Source organism: Canis lupus, chromosome 7, assembly GCF_048164855.1.
Source record: "Canis lupus baileyi chromosome 7, mCanLup2.hap1, whole genome shotgun sequence".
NCBI lineage: Eukaryota > Metazoa > Chordata > Mammalia > Carnivora > Canidae > Canis > Canis lupus.
This window is the reverse complement of record NC_132844.1, coordinates 68,362,004-68,382,534: the sequence shown is the minus strand read 5'-3', so window position 1 is coordinate 68,382,534 and position 20,531 is coordinate 68,362,004. Positions and strand designations below refer to the sequence as shown.

Here is a 20,531-nt window from a genome sequence, read left to right as displayed (position 1 = left end):
AGCTCTAAAAATCGTTGTTCTCTGTGATGCTCTTTTGCAGCATCCACTAATAGTGCTTAGGTCCCGGTGAAGTGGTTACTTAGCTGAGGACAGTGATACATGTGGACTCTTTGGCACACAGCTACATTCTGAGGTTTTTAAGAAGCAAGTAAGTCAATATTCCTGAGAGCCATGCATTTAGACCTAAGTGAAGTTTGTGCATGAGCATGATGAAGACGTCTATCGTTTTGGAGGGGAGGAAAATGTTCTCTTCGCTTCTTCCTCTACTCCCACATCCAGAGTGCTGCCAATCCCGAGCCTATAGGGAAATCTATAGTGTAAGCCTTGGCTTTTCCTTTTGCCAGCTTGGGATTCTTAGGTGTACATCCATGTGCAGCCCCATTTTTACATTTGTTTTAGTAAGACTTCAGGAAGAAGGCCAGATAAGTGTTCAATCTACCATCCTCACCTGGAAGCCCAGGCCAGATTCTCATGATCTATTCCAAGGAATAAGTTTGGATGCTTTTCCCAAAAGCAAAAAAAACATTAAATGACACAGTTTAATAATTAAGCCTTATCTTCAGCAGCTTCCTCTTCTCTCACCTTTGTGCATTAGAGGAACTCCTGCCAAAAGCCCTACAGTATAACTGTCTTGCTCTTATCAATTTATATTTCTGAGTTGAAATAGTTGCTTTTCTTTCCATTGTGGAACAAGTCCAAACCTTGTGAACTGTACAATCATATTTTCTCCCATGAAATGTATTGACAGCCATTTATATACATATGTATACATGAGACATATGTAAAATACATAAAAGGGCAGAATATGTTAAAATTCTATAAAGTGGTACAAAGTAATTTTGGAGTTCAAAATAGGAATAAATTATGTTAGTGCAGGAGATCAGGGATGGCTTTGTGAAGGAAATAGCATTTGAGCTTAACCCCAAAATAGAGAATTCTTCTTGCTAGGCAGAAGTAAGGAGGAAGAAGAGGCCATTCCAGCCAGAGGGAGTGGCATAAACAACGGTAAGGTGTTGGGAGATGATAGAGCTCATGTTTAGAAAATGGTAAGTAATCCAGTTCAGCTGGAACAAAGAACTGGTTGTAGAGTATTGGATCTCAAATGTCAGTCATTATTCCAAAGACAGTGCAGTGTTGTTGAAGCTTTTTGAGTGAGATGGCAAGATAGAAGCCATGCTTTTATCATTGTGGAATCTTAGATTGCAGTTGGGGGAGACTAGAGGCAGGAATACTTTGAAGTCAAGAGACTTCAAGGAATCTCTTGAAGGAAATTAGGGTCCAACAATCAAATATGGGAGAATCAGGAAGAGAGGGTATTAAGGATGATTCTGAGGTTTTGAGCCTGGGAAAATAATGTGCAGCTAACAAATGGGGGATTGAGGAGGGATATGCTTGAAGGAAGATGTCAAGTTCAGTTTTGAGTTTGAGGGTTTCAGGTCCTAGGAGAACATCCAGCTAAAGACACTCCGTAAACACTTAGAAATGTGAGTCTAGTTTTCAGGAGAGATAGAAAGGTTAGAAATGCAGATTCACTGATCATCCAAATTGAGGTGATGGTTAATGTAAAAGATAATCAGTTGCTGAGAGAAAAACTAGAAAGAGTGAAGAAGTCAAGAATACAACCTATATTTAGAATCACAAGGGTAAAGAAACACAGGAAGATAACCAGGATAATGCAGTGCCTTCGAGCTGAGGCTGAAAAAGATGGAACCCCAAAATAACTGTTGTTTAAACAAGATAGAAGTCCATAAACAAGGAATCCAGGGCTAGCATGGCAATTCATGGTGGTCAAGGAACCAGTCTTTTTCTGCCATCTCATGGTTCAAGGTGACTATTCAGGTTCATACTGTCAGCACAGGAAGGAAGGAAGGGGAGAAAGGAGGGTGCTTTAAAGTTCTCAAAAATTGCACACACCACTTTCACTTATAACTCATAGGCCAGAATTTGGTTATGTGACTATACCCACCTACAAAGAAGCTGGGAAATGTAGTCTTCAATATAAGTGGCTGTGAGCCAATCTAAAAAAATCCCATGACCCAGAAAGAAGGAGAGAGAGGGTACCAGGGATAACTGGTAAACTGTGTCAAATGATACAGAAAGAACTAGGCGAATGAAGACTAGCAAAAGGGTTCAGCAGTTAGAAGGCCATTGGTAAATTCAGGATGGGGAGATACTTCTCGGAGGTACGTGGGAAAAGATCAATCTGTCCCCAGGTTTTAACGTGTTATTGACAGTAGTTAAGGAGGTTTCTCTGGTCAGAGTCTTCTCAGGAAATTGGTGTGATTCTATCCAAGAGTGGAGGTGCCGTGGGAAAGATGACAATCTGAACAAAGTGGGGGAGATGAGGAATTCATCCTACAGTGACAGCACAGTTTTCCAGAGATAGATACAAGAGTGGGTAGGCCTGCTAGTCCACTTGGATCCTTGCTCTATGGCCTGAGGAAGCCGTTTAACCTGTGTGAGCCTGACTTTCTACATGTAAGGTAGGGATACAGATTCTTACCTCATGGTTGCTGTGAATATTAAGAAAAGGCTTAGCCGGGTGTCCAGCATAGAATAACTAGTACCTAACACCATGTAGCTGTTGAACGCTGGCTGAGCTAAAGAAATTGGTAGAGGACTCAGTCAGTTGTTTCTTGAGTATTCAGTGGGGCTCAACATTCCAGCAACTGGAGAAGAGAAGGCAAATGGTCACGATACCCAGTGTTGGAACTGGCAGAAGATCAAGGGGACAGAGATGTCAAGTGTGCTGTTAAATTAGGCACGGTTAAGTATCATGGCTGGTTGGAAACCGATCCAAGCAGAGCTGGTATACTGGGGCGGGGGTGGGGGAGGTTCAGGGGCCAGAGGTCCCCCAGCAGGAGTGAACAGACTGCCCAAGAGGAGCTGAAGGAAATGGGGGAGCTGTAAGGTAATCAGGACCGAGTCAAGGCAGGACAGTCCTGAGTCCCCAAACTGGGCTGTACCTATGGGTGTTGCAGTGGGTAGAGATGGGTCCTGACCTGAACATTCCCCACTGTGCTGCTACACGTCACCCTGCACTAAACTTGCAAGACTATTGGACAGTCCCCATCAGTGGAGTCTTATTCTGTCTAGTTCACAGGGCCCACAGAGAAGAAACCAGCCTCCTTTGCAGAGTTGGGAGAAAGGAAACCAGCCTCTGTGTGCAGTGTTAGTGTGAAGAGCAGTTCGGAAATGGTTGTAAATGAAGAATGATGATAATGATTGTAGCTACCACTTAATGAGTGCTTCTCAGGGACACCCATGTGCTGAGCCCGTCTACACTGATTAGGTCATTGTGTATCTCATGACAAATCTTCCGGGTGGGGGCTATTTTTATCACTGTGCAATAGATGAGGAAGAAGTTCAACGTTAGAGCTGGGTCTTCAGCCCTAGTCTGGCTGAATCCAAAGCCTGTTTAGCCATGAGGTTAAACCATTTTCATCCAGGGCCCTGCTGCTATACACATTCTTAAAGTCCTAGAACTGGAAGATTAGTTCATCTAATAAAAATCAAATCTTACTAACTCTCACAGCCCTAGAGAAATGCATCCCAGCCTTTCTTTCTCTCTTTCCCTTTTTTTCTCTCTCTCTCCCTCTCTTTTTCCTTCCTTCCTTCCTTCCTTCCTTCCTTCCTTCCTTCCTTCCTTCCTTCCTTCCTTCCTTCCTTCTTCTTCTTCCCTTCTTTCCTTCTTTCCTTCCCTCTCTCCCTCCCTCCCTTCCCAGAGAGGGAGAAAAAAAATCACAGAGCTTGGACTATAATTTGGACCTCCTGAATCCCAGTCCAGACCTCTTTCTGTTTCTCTGGTTGCCGTGGACCAGAAAATGGACTTTAGGTCTACTTGTCTTATCAGATCACAGTGGCTGGCAAGTGTCTGCATAACCTAGTTAGCACCTTCCTTCTGAGGAAAACACAGTGACCTTCCATAAGTAGCCCTGTACTTGGGCATTTTCCTGGACACACACACTTTCTGGTTCCCACTGCCGTGACTGGGCATTTAGAGGGTTCCAATCCTAATGGAATAAAGAAAGTGGAGCAGTCTGGGTAACTGGGGTAACCTTCTTCAGGTTGGAGGGTTGATTTGACTTAGCAAGTTCTCATACAAGCCACATTTTTTTAACCTTAATCTAAACAGACAGGGGGGTGACTGAAAATGTGTAAATGTTAAAATGTTATTATTCAGAAGCCCTTGAGATCCCCATGGATCATCATCATAATTAGAATGCAACACAGAAGACCCCTTGCTTCAGCAGTTCACAGGGTAAAAGGAAAATGAATGTTCAGAATGAATAAAGATTGAAAGTTGAAGGGGCTGGTAATTAGCATGCTGGTGTGTGCCATTCAGTAGAGCAGCTGGCCTTGATATGTGGGGAGAGTAAGGAAACAGCTGTCCTTGTGTCCCGGCCCATTGTTTCTCTCCTAGAAGGGCAGGCTGTGGGACTGCTGAGGGCAGCTCAGGAGGAGGATCAGAAGCTGCATAGTTCTGAGGTGGGAGTGCAGTGATTCCCAGTAAGAGGGAGAGCCTCAGGCCTGATGGTCCTCTTCTGCAAGTCTGGGAGTCCCAGGAGTGCCCACACACGAGGTTCACATCCCTGATTTTTCTAATGTGTTTCTGCCAAACTGGAAGCCTGTCAAGGTCTTACTTGTCCTTCAGCACCCAGCTGATACTCTTCTGAGAATCCTTCTGGTTGAAAGTAATCACTCTCCCTCCTGCTCACTGTGTTTTTGGTTTATACTTTTCTAAAAGCATCTATTAATTTTGGCCTTGAATTCTAGTCATTTCTTCTGATAGCTGGTAAGCCCATTGGGGAAACTCAGAGTCTTCATCTTTTTAGCTCCTAGGTGCTCCCTGAAGGCAAACATTTTGCACATGCCCAGCCACAGTTCTGGGGCCCATTTCCCACTTCAGCCTTCTCACTGTATTATCTTCTATCTCCTCCTTCTGCTGTCCAGAGCTGGAAGGATAATGAAGGCAATGGATACTCTCACACATCATGTATACTGTCTTTGGTGATCTTTTCGACAGACCTATGAGCAACAGACTAGTTGTTGGTCTGATCTGTGAGCAAAGTATATTGTAATGGATCTGGTGTGGAGAATAATAATAATTGTTAACATCTCTTGAGAGCTGGCATGTGCCAGGTGTGGTTCTTGACATGTATAATTTAATTCTCACAACAATTCTATGAAGTCAGTGCTGTGGTGATCCCAAAATTATAGATGAGAATTCTGGGCACAGAGAAGTTAAGTAATTTGCTCAAGATCTGGTTCATGATCAGTACATTATATTGTTGCCACCTTGTTCCTAAGAGACCTAATATTATCCTGACTTTGCAGAAGGAAAGGATCACTGAGTAGTTCTTTTCCTACCTACAATTTGCCAGGATATCTAGCTTAGTCTTGGATATGGTTTTCTATGGGGAAGAGATCACTAGCTTATTAAGATCCTGAAGATCTTTGATCCTGACAAGCTTTTCAACCACCAAGGTATCTTTCCTAGAGAATTGCCTGGGTAAGTCATATAATCCTAAGAATCCTTTCCCAAGCTTTCTTATACTCCATAAAGTATTGGTAGGTTATGTTTCCCCTAATGGGATTATGGCCCTCAGGAATTCTTCCTCTTCACTTATTTCCTCCTTCCATAAGTTTCCATTCCTTCTTTCTGCCCACTTCCTTCCCCCGGCATCTGTCTGGTATTAAGCTCTTGGCATCGGTCTCTCTTTCTTCATTGATGGCTAGCATGAATGGGTGGCTGTTAGACAAGGCCTTCATTGTCAGCTCCCACAGCAGCAGTCAGAACATTCTCCATGGCCTGGCTTCTGAGGTCCACCCAGGCAGCATGAGCCAGGCTGACTCCCAGTTCTGGACTCCAGTGTTTCTCTTTTGTTGTTGGACTCCTCTCCCTCCCCAAAATATTGTGAAATAAGGAGCTAGATGCTGGCACAAAGGATTAGAAGCCTGTGTTCCTGCTACCAGAGTCCTCTTTTTGTATTCAAATGTAGTCAGAGGAACGTTGCACCTTGGGCCAAACTCTAGGACATTGGCCATTTTGGGTAGGGTCTGAGAGGTACCAATTTTGACTCTCCCCATCAGCCTCTCCTAGGAAGCACTGTTGGTCTGAACCACCAGTAGATGGTCATGTGTCATCCTCTCTGGCCCCACCTTGCAACGCTGCAGGGCAGTTTTGTTCAGGCTGCCAGTTGTCATACGCGGAATTCATAGCTGTGAAGTCATGGCTTCCTGGGGCTGAGTTAAGCTGGACGGAACTCTTATGTATGTGTGTACAACGTTTTTTCTTCCTAGAGAAATGATTTGAGTTGTTCAGGGCTTGTTCAGTGCGCTGGACCTGACCTTTGGGGGATACAGTTTGTGAGTTAGGGGTGTGAAAATCCCAAAGCAGTCAAGTGTAGAGGAAGGAGATTCCAAAGTTCATACTCCTGGACTCCTGTGGATAAGTAATCAGTGCCATAAAGTGGAGCTAATTGGCTGCCTCCTTGAAGCCCCAGCAGGCTTACCAAAAGCTAAACAGACTGTGGAGACTGAACCATTTTCTTGAGAAAGTGAGGTGAGTGGAACCATGTCCATGCTCAGGCCTCAGGGTGACGGGCTCAATATGAGAACTGGTTGTTGGCGGTCTTAAAGGCGGTCTTGGAAAAGCCAGCATTGTGGGACTTTGGCATTGGGCATGGGCAGTAAACACTGTGTCTTAACGCATCATGTTTATAAAGCACCCCCCTCCTCACCTCACGACCCTGTTCAGTTGTGGAACTGAGCTTCAAGGAGTCTTGGGCTGCAGGCAGGCTATTGAGGGAGAGTGGGTGCTATGTAAGAAGTTCCTGAGAGAAGCCCCCAGGCAGGGATCTGCAGCACTCCCCAAAGGGGAGAAATTTGCCATCACAGTGTGGTTAAGACTTGGATACTCATCACCATTGGAGCATAAAAGGGATTTTTAACAACTATGCAGTCCATCCTACTTATTTTAGATACCGAAGCTCAGCAGGATGAGGTCACACAGCTAGAGAGGAGCATAACCAGGACCAGAGTCAGGTGTTCAGAAAAGCCTAGGTTAAAGTCTTCTCCCCCACCACCTTGGACAAACCACTAAAGGCCTGAGGGCCTTAGATTTCTCATCTGTAAAAATAATTGAACTTGATCCTTTGGGTTCTAAGATTCTCTGAACCCACGAACAGTACTTAGGAACTTTGGGCAGACTAGGGAATTTAGTATCTATACTGTAGATTCCAATTATAGAGAAAATAACACTGAATATCAGCTTAGGAACATGAGCTAGTGCTGGGCACAGGGTTGTTCATCTATCCTGCTTATGTGGGTGAAAATCTCTCATGGGTCTGAGTTCATTCAGGGCAAGCCCCTTAGGTGTCCTAGTGTGATACTGATGTTGGACTCTGATTTGGTCAATTATTTATGCCACTCCAGGGCAGGGTATTTGATATCTTGGGTGAGTATACAGTCGTAGTTGGCCTCATGAGCTGGTAGTGTCAGATTTCTGGGATGTTGAGGAGGCCTTGAGAGAACTGCAAATGTTTCTGGGCATTGACAAATTAGACCATCCTGTTTTCAGTGGATCAGCTGAGGCTAAACTTAAGCAAATAGGAGCAGCTGGGAGGCTTTGGAAGGAGTGAGATGTGCACATTCTCAAAAAAAAAAAAAAAAAAGTCTGTGCTCCCTGAGGAAGGAAGGATGAGGCGTGGAGCCCTGAGCAGCCCCCCTGTGAGGAAGGAAGCAGTTATTTCTCTGCTGTTTTGTTTTGCACGTTCAGTCAAAGAATTCCAGAAGTTGCAGGTTGTGGATCCTGACCTCCATTTTTTCACCCTCTGTTGCTGCTTGCCAGAGGAAGGGAGGGCGGGTGGCTCTAAATAACACTTTGGCCTTTATGGAAATGTATCAGATGTTCCAGGAGTGAGTCTTGCCTGCTCCCTGGCGCGCGCTCTCTCTCTCTCTCTCTCTCTCTCTCTCTTTCTCTTTCTCACTTTTACTCCAGATTTGCTGTCTCCTTACCCGTGTCCTTTCTGTAGGATATAGTTAGTACTTCTCGCCTTATATAGCAAGGTCTGGTCGTTAATGTTAACAGAAACTTAACAACAGGGAAGGCTGCCAGCTAGCATTAATCAGGCCAGTGTTTGGAATTTCATAAATGCTCTGACTTTGGGTACAAATTGAACATTAAGAACAATATGAAACTGTTTTCTTCCTTCCTCTCTCTTCTTCTTTCCCTCTGCCCTCTCTCCAGCCCATCCAGCTTTTCTCTCTTTCCCCGTTTTTGAATTCCTCAGCTCTGCCGTACACTCGCTGCACTGGAACTTTGTTGATTTTTGCCACATTTAATTTTTTATTTCTCTGTCTCTCCGTCCACTCCAAGACCACAGGCGGAGCAGCAGCAGCCGGAGCCAGGACTCTGCGGAGGGGCAGGACGGGCAGGTCCCAGAGCAGTTCTCAGGTCTCCTCCACGGCTCCTCCCCGGTGTGTGAGGTGGGGCAGGACCCTTTCCAGCTGCTCTCTGCCACTGGCCAGAGCCATCCAGAAAGGTCCCCCGCACAGGGCGCCTGTCACGAGGCCAGCATGCAGCTGGAGGAGACGGGTGTACACGCTCCTGGAGCCTCCCCACCCAGTGTCCTGGACCAGGGTAAGAGAGTGGGTTACCCGGCCGGCCTGCCCACCACCACCAGCCAATCGCACCCCGAAACTTTGACTCACACAGCATCGCAACACCCTGGTGGTGCCGAGGAAGAAAAAGACCGGAGTGGGACTAGGAGCCGAGCCCCTCCCACCAGCAAACCCAAAGCTGAACTCAAACTCAGCCGCAGCTTGTCCAAGTCTGACTCTGATCTCCTGACCTGCTCACCCACGGAGGACACTACAATGGGGAGCCGGAGCGAGTCCTTGTCTAACTGCAGCATCGGGAAGAAGAGGCTGGAGAAATCGCCCTCCTTTGCCTCTGAGTGGGATGAGGTAAGGCCACGTGACATTAAAGGGAGCTGGGCTGGCCACAGCCCACCACAGCTACCCTGTGTGCTGACTCCCGGGCCCAGGACATGTGGGCCAGGGTTGCCCTGGTTCCTTCATACTGTGACTAGAGCATTTCTGACAACTGTGATGAGGCAAGCCCAAGTTGCTGGGGCAGGGGATCTTACTGTCCAGATGGCAAAGGATAGGCCCATTCATGGTTAAAACTAGAGGGTGGCGGCTCCAAGCAGAGCAAGTCTGAGGGTGAGGCAGTTCCTAGAAATGACACGCTGTTTGGAAATATTTGGATCCCATTAGCCACCATCCAGGGAGTCATACATACCCTGAAGCTGCTTAAGAAGAGCTAGAAAACCTAGTAGGAGTCTTCAGAAGGAAGAAGGAAGGTCCAGGGTCAGCTAGGAGGGGGTAAGAAGGGTGAGCTTTGGGATGCCTGGGTGGCTCAGCGGTTGGGCGCCTGCCTTTGGCTCAGGTCGTGATCCTGGGATCCAGGATCAAGTCCTGAATCAGGCTCCCTGCGAGGAGCCTTCTCCCTCTGTGTCTCTGCCTCTCTCTCTCTCTCTCTCTCTCTCTCCCCCCCCCCGCCCCCCGTCTGTGTCTCTCATGAATAAATAAATAAATCTTTAAAAAAAAAAAAAGGGTGAGCTTTGGGAGAAGCTGCTGAAAAGGGATCAGATGGGCTTTTCTATTCTCCACTCCTCCATGATTTTTCATACTGCATTCCCCTGGAAGACCAAACGTCTCTCCCAACAGAAACATTCTGCCCGTCCCACATTCCCGGGTTGATGAGGCAGAGGGCTAGGTGGTTCCAAAAACAAGGAGAGATTAGAGAGGAGAAAACATTTGGAGTCTGAGGCCCGGGTTCCTTTCACAACCATTGTTAGAGAATAGTTAGAAATATGTACCTGAATATTTTTTCAGTGACCTGTGACATGTCTTACTAGGCACAAGAATGTGTTTGTCAAAGATTGGTAAATACCCAGAGAATGTTCAAGTGCTACCTTTGCAGGCTTCTTGCTGAAAGGGAGCTGCCTCTGAAGGGGACTGGGTCTGTCTCCCAGGAACATTCTTAGGAGATGAATTTAGCTTGCAAATTGGAGGGGAACAGTGCAGCTGCCGTGTCCATTTGAGCAGTCTGTAGACAAAACGCCCTACCCAAATCTATTCAGGTTGCAGCTGCAAAGTTATATAAACCAAAGCGAATCCCATTCCCAGCGTGGGAACAGAGTGGGGGCAATTCCTACGGCACTCTTATCTCCAGATAAGATGTGGTTTAGGACTCAGGGACTGAGGGATCCTGTGCAATAGAAAGTTTTTACAGGTTCAGAAACCGAGATTGAGTGAGCCTGGACTAGACAGACGCTAGACCACTTAAGGAGAATCAGTTTGAGTTAACAGAGCTCCTGGCCCGTGGGAGATTACACACAAGAGTCTGTGTGCTCTACCTTTGCTTTTTCTTTCTTTTTTTTTTTTAACTTTTTTTTAAAAAGATTTATTTATTTATTCATCAGAGACAGAGAGGCAGAGACATATGCAGAGGGAGAAGCAGGCTCCCTGCAGGGAACCCAGTGTGGGACTCGATCCTGAATCCTGGGATCATGCTCCGCATCCAGAATCCTGGGATCATGCTCCGCACGGAAGGCAGACGCCCAACGTCAGAGCCACCCAGGCATCCCTACCTTTGCTTTTTCAAAACAGAGGTTTTACTTGTTTACAGACAAGGATATAGGCTAAGGCAGCTTAAGAGTAAGAGAAGTCCAGTGTACTCTGAAATGGGAGGAGGGGCCAACGGAGAAAAACATCAGTGGGGGTGGGAGGGTGGAGATAAGTTTGAAGACAGAGGGTGGGAGGAGGCTTCAGGAAAGATCCCAGAGACATGGAATTTGATGTGGATTTAAAAAACCAAGTGCTTCAGGTTTCCCTGAAGCAGGTTGCAACTAGTTGAAATGAAGAAAGAGTTCTGGTGGAGAGAATAGTGTAAGCAAAGGCATCAAGCTGGGAAAGCTTGGGTCATTGGGTTTCCATAGAGAGTAGAGGTCGCATAGGGGAGCATAAGGAACAGGGGCATCACCTGGCTGGCTCAGTCAGTGGAACAGTGACTCTTGATCCCAGGGTTTTAAATTCGAGCCCCATGATATAGAGATCACTTAAGAATTAAAATCTAAAAGAAAAAGAAATAAGGGTAGAGGGTGAGATTGGGACCACCTAGTGGGAGTAGTCTGAACGTGAGGCTCAGAGTGTGTATTTGGTTTGAGATCAAGGCAGTATCTCAGAATCTTTCAAATGGGCTGGAAGACAGCTTTACCAATCGAATGAATTACCTCTTCTTTTTGGCTCTATCTCCTGAGCATGTACCTTCCACCCAAGAGGTCAATAATGCTGGGTGATTTGCCACAGGATTTCCATGCTCTGTTAACATGCAGCTTTGCCAGGCAGGCTTATAGCCTCACTGTTTCCTCCTGGAGAAGAAACATGAAATCACTGAAGCACAGCCCAGCTTAATTGAAGTTGGCTGTTCAGGCTAACATGCTAGTTGTCCCTTGGCACCTTAGCGACAGGAGGTTCATATGTTTACATTTCTGTTCTTGGTAGAGCTTGCAGGTGGCTATAGTGAACCCTGGGACTGTTTGAGGTCTGGATGTCCTGGACCAGTTTGTAATGTGACTGAACCACCAGAAGCACTGTTACGCTTTAAATTTGAAAACCTAAGGCAACTGAGATCTTACTGGAAAAAATTCGGAAGATTGAGATTTGCTCATGAGATTTGCTTGTGTAGAGTATATTAGCAGGGCCCTCCATGTGTAATCCTTCATTGCTGTTTTTGAGTCACATTATACTTGGTTTTGGTGGATACCTCTGTCTAAAGAGAAACTTCAGAAGTGTTCTCTGCAGGGGTTGGCCCTAGACCGGAGAAGCCCTTGGCAGACTTTCCTAAAACAGGTCATTAGTTAATGGCTGCTCCCTGCCCTACCCCTGACCAATGCCTGAAGGCTGCTCTGCCTTATCTTGTACTTGAGATCTTTTCTTTATCTTCCCTAGATCCCTGGGAGGTTGGGGAAAGCTGCCCTGAAGGAGCTTGGGTCCCCGCTCAGCTCCTCACTGTGGAGCCCAGGCAGCTGTGATCCCTGCACAGATGGAGTTGCAGGCCAGTCTGCCAGGTTACTCCTAGAAGGCAGTGCAGGGAGATACACAGGACTCAGGCTCCAGAGTCAGCAGATCGAGCTTTGAGCCCCGGCTCCACCATTAGCTCCACCTTGTCGCATGAGTGGCCTCAGGAAACCGTCACGTTGTTACCAGTTCCTGTGAGACAGGCAGTCAGCTCTGTGTTTCAGAGGGATTTTGACCAGTTAGACATGTGTTTAAGTGCCTAACACAGTTTCTACTGTGCATAAAGTATTGAGTAAATGGTAGCTCTTCCTCTGATTGTTATGCCTGGAGCTTGGGAGAATGGCACCTGAGGCTCAGAGTGTCTCCAGAAATAAAGGCAGAATGTTGGGAGGCTTGTCTGGTGCTGGCAGAGTGCTGGGGAAGCAGTGGAGTTCAAGCCCCTCACGTGGTGACCTATTGCGTGACTCAGGCCCGCCCTGGAGATAGAAGGGCCTGCCCAGCCTGGGAAAGTAGGGCAGCAGCCCCCCATTGTTCTTTGAGAAATTAATGAGCCTTCCTGCCAACTCCCAGGAGAAGAGAGAAGTAGGAGAGAAATCTGTGGCCTACTCTGTGGTTTATTTTTCAGATGTAGTCTTCTGTATAAGGGCTGGCAGTGGCTGCTTGATCGGTTGCTTGTTGGAGCTGATGTTATGTAGCTGGAGAACCTGCACAGCTGGTAGGTTAGGAGTCACTTTTTCCAAATACAGACTGCTCCTTGCAGGTGCTTCAGCCAGCCCTTGTTGATAACCCAGAATGAGAGAGGACTTTGAAAAGTTAGCCTGGTTAAGATGAACCTCTGAGATGGTATCCATTATGACACTAGCATTCTCCCTATTTTCCATTAGATTCTTAGTAACAAAAAATAATAGAGTTTGCTTTGAAAAGAGTTCAGCCTAGGAGGAAATCTAAATCCAAGCTTCAGTAGATACTTTTCTCTGTTCACCAGTCAAAAGTCAAAGCACTCCTTGTTATCTTAATGATGGGCAATAGAATAGGGGCATGATAGAAGGCAAATTGGAAAGCTATCCACCAAATATAACTTTAAAAATACATAGATTAGGAACGGGAGAATCACCTACATCTCTCTACAGGTTGTTAACCTCTGTTAACATTTTATGTATATCCAAATTTGAGCTCTTAGTGTATTTACCAAACTGTAGTTTGTGTTTCTTACCTAATTACTACATTTTGTGGGTATCTAACCGTGGCAGCATCCATAAGATCTGGATTCAAATCTGAATTCTGAAAGGCACAGTATCCTGTTATGTGGCTGTGTCAGAAGGCTAGTTTGTTGTTGTTGAAGCTATCCTCCAGTTGGGTGTCAAGGCACCTTGCAGGGCATCTTCTGTCTGCCCCTGGGATGTTTCTTACCTTTCTCTGCCTGCCCATGCACCCCAGAAGGTTCATCTGTGTGGCCTGCATCACAAAGCCAAGGAATCTTGGGTTGACCGTGTCCCCCTACTTAAGACCTGCTCTCCTATGGGGACCTTTCCTGAAAGCTGCTATCTCTGGGTTCTGGTAACCAGTCCCTCCCCTTGATACTTCCAGCCTGGGGCTTTTGGCTATGACTCCCTCTCCTCGCTTGTCACTCTCCTCCCTTGTTGCTCTCTCTTTTTCTCTCTTTCCTCTATCCAAATCTGTGTAAATTATCCCTTTATTAAGCTCCTTTGGTTGCCCAGTTTGTGTCATCTTTTTCCTGAGGGGACACTGAGTGGTACAGCCATTTGTAGCACTATTTCTGTCAAGGGTAAGCAAGCATAGATGGCTGTGTGCTGGAGCTGTAAACATGGCTCCTGCATGTAAATTGTGAATGAATCTTCATTTGCAGATGAGCCAGAGGTGTGGATATTCAGCGTACTTAGGATGCAGGAGAAGTTCATCATCTAACTTGAAATGTTTCCACCTCTGACTGTAGGGAAGAAGCCTGTTCTCCTTTCCAGAGTTGTTGGTGTGCCCAGAACCACCATCCCCTGATGGATTTCCATCCTATCTCTGCTGCGCTGCTGTGTGGTATGCCCCCGAGTGCACACAGCAGCAGCAGCAATTAGTGTCTGAAATACATAGCTCCTAAATAGAACAAAAATTACCTTCTGGTTGGATTGTGGCTTGGATGTATATAGTCTTGGGGGTCAGGTAGGTCTCTCATATATCAGCCTTTGAACGGGATTGAAGTTTATGGGAGACAAAACCTCAGAAGGCTGCATGTTTACTTAGCATAAACATTTGAGTAATTGAAAACTTGGCTGAACGCTTAAGTGATAAATTTGTGTTTTGTTGTTTTTTTTTTTTTAATTTGTGTTTTGTAATCAGCTTTCACAAGTGGGAAATGGGTGAAGAGCAAGGTCATGTGTTTTGTGTGCATTTTGTACGAGCTGAGAAAAATTTCTGGCCAGGGATTTGAGGAATGCCCTGGTTTCACCTGAAATAGTAGCCGAGGGAACCCTTGGCCCTCAGATCCCTCATTGAGCAGTGAAGTGGCAGTAGCAGGGAGGGCACCCTTCCCTTCGGGTCCCAGCCGCCCCACCCTTCCGGGCACACCAGTTGGAAGCATGATGTCATCAAGGGAAGAACTGATTGGTTGAACTCCACAGAGGCTTCGGTTGCTTTTAACCCTTGAGGGTTGAGTATGCTAAAAGAAGAATGGCCTAGATGTGAAATAAAGAGATCGGAGCTGGAGTTTCTGCTGACAATGACTAAAATTTCCATCCCATAGCCTGCAGTTTGTATTGTTCTTTATTATGTAAACAAGGATGCTGTGTGGTCTTTCTGGCTGAGCATTGCCTGCCCACTCTAGCTAGACAAGAATGTGACTCCTACCTCTAGAGACAAATCGGAGCCTGGAATGTCTGTTTAGTTGTTTCCTGGTATACACAGGAGTCATAACTTTTGTCCTAGAACCTCAAAATTTCCCTTGGTTTTAAGTGGCTTGGTAAAATTGAGGGGGTTTTCCCCCCCATATTTTATTTTTATTGTATATTTATTTATTTGTGAGAGATACAAAGAGGCAGAGACATAGGCAGAGGAAGAAGCAGGCTCCCTGTGGGGAGCCCGATGTGGGACTCGATCCCAGGACCCCAGGATCACATCCTGAACCAAAGGCAGACCCTCAATCACTGAGCCACCCAGGCGTCCCTTCCCCCGTATTTTAAAAAGAAACTCACTTAGTTTTAGGCACTCCTGAATAAACAGTTTTGCCTTTCTAGCTGCTAAATCCAGGTGATTTTGGTTGGCTCTGATTTAAAAAGGACATCTCCATGGCCTTGATGCTAACAGAACACCATACATAGTGTTATAAATAAGCCAGCATTAGTCCTGGCTGTACAGTTAGTGAGGGGAGGACTGGTGTGCTTGACCCCCGCCACAACCCACAGGACCACCCTTGATCACATCATGCCTCTGAGTGGACACCATGCCGTGCTGGAAGGGCGGGCCTGGCACCCAGTCTAGACGGGTACCCTCCCAGCTGCTGCCACTTCATTTAGCCTGGGGTTCTGGAGGGCCTGGCTTTTATCCTCCCTGTTCTCATTTCCCAGCATTCCTGTCCTCTCCAGCTTTCTTCCTGACTGCTTTACTACCTTTTTACCCCATCTGCTTCTTTCTTTTCATTTCCTTTTTTCCCCTTTACTCTTTCCTCTCTGTTCCTCTATGCTCTTTCCTGTCTTTTTTACTTTCTTCCTCCATACTTTCCTCATTGACTTTTCTTTTCATTCTTATCCTTCCTGCTGGCATCAAAGAGAGGCTTTTCTGATAGCCATTCCTCAGCCTTCACCACCTGAAGGGCTTTTCTTTTCTCTTTTTAACCCTTTCACCAGCATCCATTCATTTCTATATTCTACAGAGCATTTTAGTGCTCAGAGTTTTAGTGTTCAGTGTCCAGTGTGTATTTCACATCTAGGCCACTCTTTTAGCATATTCAACCCTCAAGGGTTAAAAGCAACTCTGTGGAGTTAAACCAATCAGCTCTTCCTTGCCCACAGGAGACTCATCCACACTGTCTGTCCCCCTGTCCTTTCAGAAACAACCTGGTTCCATTTAGCCTCATCAGCACAGCACCATCAAGGACTGGGTAGGGGGACGCCTGGGTGGCTCAGCGGTTGAGCGTCTGCCTTCGGCTCAGGGTGTGATCCCAGAGTCTGGGGATCGAGTCCCACATCAGGCTCCCTGCATAGAGCACAGAGCCTGCTTCTCCCTCTGTCTGTGTCTCTTCTCCCTCTCTCTCTGTGTCTCTCATGAATAAATAAATAAAATATTTAAAAAAAAAAAAAAGGACTGGGTAGGGATTTTGTGGTATTTGTGAAATTGCCAGAATATGAGAACTTTCCTTCTTTGCTCCTTTTTGTTTCCTTACATTTTGTTTTTTTTGAACACCAGACCAAAAGTATGGGTGACAGTGAATGTTAGTGAATCTGAGAAGAATTTGATCTTTAATGCCAGTGCATACAGATGCCAAGAATCACAGGAACATTTTCTGAAACATTCTTTTTATATACTTTGCTTCTGGTTTTATATCTCTCTTCCTTCTTTTTTTCTAGTAATGACATCCAGTTGGATACAGACTGATTTTATGTAATTTAAGGAATAGTAGTTGGTCTTACATGCTAAGCAATTGTGTTTGAAAATCATGTAGAGGTATTTTCACAAGATTGACAATATAAAATTGGAGTATACTTTTATTAGAATTTTTCATTCATTCAATTAATTTGTTGAATACCTGCTAAATTCCAGGTATTCTATTATTCAAGCACTGGAGATGAGCAGTGAACAAAACATACAAAAATCCCCTGCCTCAAGTAACTGACACACTAGAAAGCTAGAGGGGAAAGAGAGAAGACAGGAAGTAAAATCCTAGTATGCTAGTTGGTGATAAGAGTGCTAATGAGAAAAATAAAGCTAAGAGGAGGGATAGTGTGGTATGGGGGTAGGGTTGCGGGGGAGGGGGCTCCTAAAAGGAGGGACAGGGCGGGCTGTGCTGAGCCACCAAGCTGCTTTCTCTGTTAGTGATTAATTTTCCTGTCAGACAAATTTGAAATTCTATTCTACACTTATGTTGTCTTACAAGTGTAACTTATTACTTGACTTTTACTTTTAACTTTCTTTCTTTTTAACCACTACTACCACCTGCTTCTTTTCTCTTGTTTACCCCCCTCCCTCACTGATTTTTTTTTCTGGTAATTTGTGTTGGGGGATGTTTTATACATACATGTGTATGTACATATGTGCATATTTATGTATGTACATGCATACATATATTTATTAAGCTACTAAAGTAAAATGAAATATGAATTTACAAGAATTTCTCAAACTTGGGGGCACCTGGCTGGCTCAGTCAGAAGAGCATATGACTCTTGATCTGAGATCATGAGTTTGAGCCCTACATGTGGTGTAGAGATTGCTTAAACAAATAAAATTTAGGGACGCCTGGGGGCTCAGTAGTTTAGTGCCTGCCTTCAGCCCAGCCATGATCCTGGGGTCCTGGGATCGAGTCCTGCATCGGGCTCCCCATTGGGAGCCTGCTTCTCCCCGTGCCTGTCTCTGCCTCTCTCTGTGTGTCTCTCATGAATAAATAAATTAACGTAAGACTGGAAGAATGCAATTAATCTGGACCTCACCTGTAACGCAGAGCTCTTTCCTGGACCGTGGTGTTATCCCACCACCCTCGAGATGTGCTCTCTGCTTTCAGTTCTGTGTTTTCGTGGATGGCTCTCTGCCTTTACTTCCTTTACTTTTTTGTCCTGCTTTCTTCCCATGGATGTTCCCTTTTGATGCTTCCAGGTGAGTAGCCAGTGGGTAAGAAGAATGCCTGTGGCCTGGACAGGGCCAAGATGCTAAGCAGTCTTTCTCAGGCATCCTGTTCTGTCTTGCTCACATGCTCTAATGACCGAGTCCGTGGCGCCACAGGGCCCACCTGTCCATAACTCAAGGCAGCATGTTTATTTGTCTGGACAGGTGGAAAACTGCCCAAGCTCACCAGGGGCCTACAAATGACAATTTGTCTGGCAGTCTGTTCTTGCCTGTCCTGATTTAGATGGCCAGGAAGCCATCGTAAACTCAGATGAAATGGTGTGGTTTGTGTAAATGTTCTGGTGCTTTTCCACCTTGGAGCTAATTATTTTCAGCAGAGCCACCCCAAAAACCCACGGGAGGAGTGCCTTGTGTCTGTTATGCAGTCATTGTGCAGTCCTGGAAGAGCTTCCCTCACTGACTCCTGGAAGGTGAATGACCCTGGAGAAGTTTATCTCCAGGGCCTCACTGTTCCCTCTTTGCTGACCCAGAGGATAGGAGGGAAAACCATGCAACTTGGGGTGTAGTGGCAGAGGAGAGTACTTCAAGGGTAGGAATTGCCAAAACCCAAGGCGTTGACCTGTGCTGTGGGAGGGAATAGTTATCTTAAACAGCCTTCATATCTAACTGCGTATAGATGTTCAGGCAAAGCCAACCCTGGTAATGGAATTTTTGTACACTGGGGATTTTTTTTAAGCCATAATACTCAGTATTATATGGCTGAAATTTAAAAGGTACCAAAGAACATATAATTGTTTTAATGCTTCCCTCTCTCTCAGTCCTCCAGACACCCAGGTCCTTTCCTGAGTTTTAAGTATCCTTCTAGAAATATTTGTGCATTTATAAGCATATTGGACATATCAAATATTTTTCTTTTTAGGATAAGTGGTGCCATATTCTACTTGCTTTTCTCATTGAATAGTATATTTTTGGGATCCCTGGGTGACGCAGCGGTTTGGCGCCTGCCTTTGGCCCAGGGCGCGATCCTGGAGACCCGGGATCGAATCCCACATCAGGCTCCCGGTGCATGGAGCCTGCTTCTCCCTCTGCCTATGTCTCTGCCTCTCTCTCTCTGTGACTATCATAAATAAATAAAAAACTAAAAAAAATAGTATATTTTTGAAAATCATTCTAATTAAGTACATAAAGTATTTCCTTTTCTTTTTTATATTTCATAGGATTCTACAGTATAGATATACTTAATCATTTATTTTAAAAGTTTTCTCTAGATGGATATTTTAGATGTTACTCAGTTTTTACTAATTATAAGTAGAACTACAATGCTTATCCTCATATAAAGTCATTTTTAAGATAAATTTCTCGACACCTCACCGACCTGGAGGTGGTCAGCTTTTTAATCTCTTTTTGGTTAACAGATTGGTAATGTTATCTTGGTATAGTTTTGGGGTTTTTTTAAGATTTTATTTGTTTATTCATGAGAGACGCAGAGACATAGGAAGAGGGAGAAGCAGGCTTCCTGTGGGGAGCCCGGTGCAGGACTTGATCCCAGGACCCAGGATCACGCCCTGAGCCCAAGGCTCAACCACTGAGCCACCCAGGAGCCCCATCTTCGTATAGTTTTAAAGTGGGTGTCTTTTTTATTATGAGTGAGGCCAGCATCTTTTCACATGTTTAAAAAACACTTTTTCTTTTCTGGGCTCTGCTTGTTCCTTTGCTTTCTGTTTCCTCCCTCCTCCTCCTTTTCTTTTTCTTTTCTCATTATTCCCTTTCTTTTCTTTCTTAATTGCTATTGTTGATTTGATCTCTTTCTTTGAATTTATAGAAGCTCTTTATGTTTGAAGAAATTAGCCCTTTATCTAGAATATGAGTTGTCTTTTGGCTTTGTTTATGGCATTCAATGGATTTTTTAAAATTATTATTGAGTTATTATTGACATATAACACTGGATTTTTTTAACACAGAAATTTAAAATTTTGTACAGTTGAATCAATCTTTTCTTTAATGACTTCTGGATTTTGTGTCCTAGTTAAAAGGATCTTTCCTACTCACATTTTTAAAAAAATAATTTTCTTATTTTCTTCTAGTACTTTCATGGTTTTATGTTTCAGGTTTAAGTTTTTGTTTTTTTCTGGAATTTATTTTTATACAAGAGAGGATAAGCATCCTGTTGACTTTTTTCTAGCTTTATTTCTAACTTTACTTATTGTTTTAAAGATTTTATTTATTCATGAGAAACGAAAGAGAGAGAGAGAGAGAGAGAAAGAGACACAGGCAGAGGGAGAAGCAGGCTCCATGCAGGGAGCCTGACGAGGGACTCAATCCCGGGGCTCCAGGATCACACCGTGGGCTGAAGGTAGTGCTAAACTGCTGAGCCACCCAGGCTGCCCCAAGTTGATGATTTGATACACGTATACACTATGAAAGAATTCTCCTCATTGAGTTAATTAACATGTCCATCATCTCACATATTTTCCTCCTCCTCCTCCTCCTCCTCCTCCTCCTCCTCCTGTTTTGTGAGAACATTTAAATTCTACTCTATCAGCAAATTTCAATTATATAATACATTGTTATCAACTATAGTCATTGTGTATGACTGTACACACAGTTTTTACTAATGTAAAATGTATAGATCTTCAGACCTTATAACTGAAAACTTGTAC

At 44.9% G+C, this 20,531-nt stretch overlaps 1 protein-coding gene across 11 annotated transcripts in view; it reads left to right on the top strand.

The window, feature by feature from the left end:
* The window catches only part of ANKS1A (ankyrin repeat and sterile alpha motif domain containing 1A), a 178,698-nt gene that overhangs the window by 102,645 nt on the left and 55,522 nt on the right, over window positions 1–20,531 (top strand). For all 11 annotated transcript variants that reach the window (XM_072833348.1, XM_072833352.1, XM_072833355.1 and 8 more), the window contains one exon: window positions 8,381–8,970. In XM_072833348.1, coding sequence (XP_072689449.1) covers window positions 8,381–8,970 — 590 coding nt within the window. The remainder of the gene's footprint in view (window positions 1–8,380; window positions 8,971–20,531) is intronic.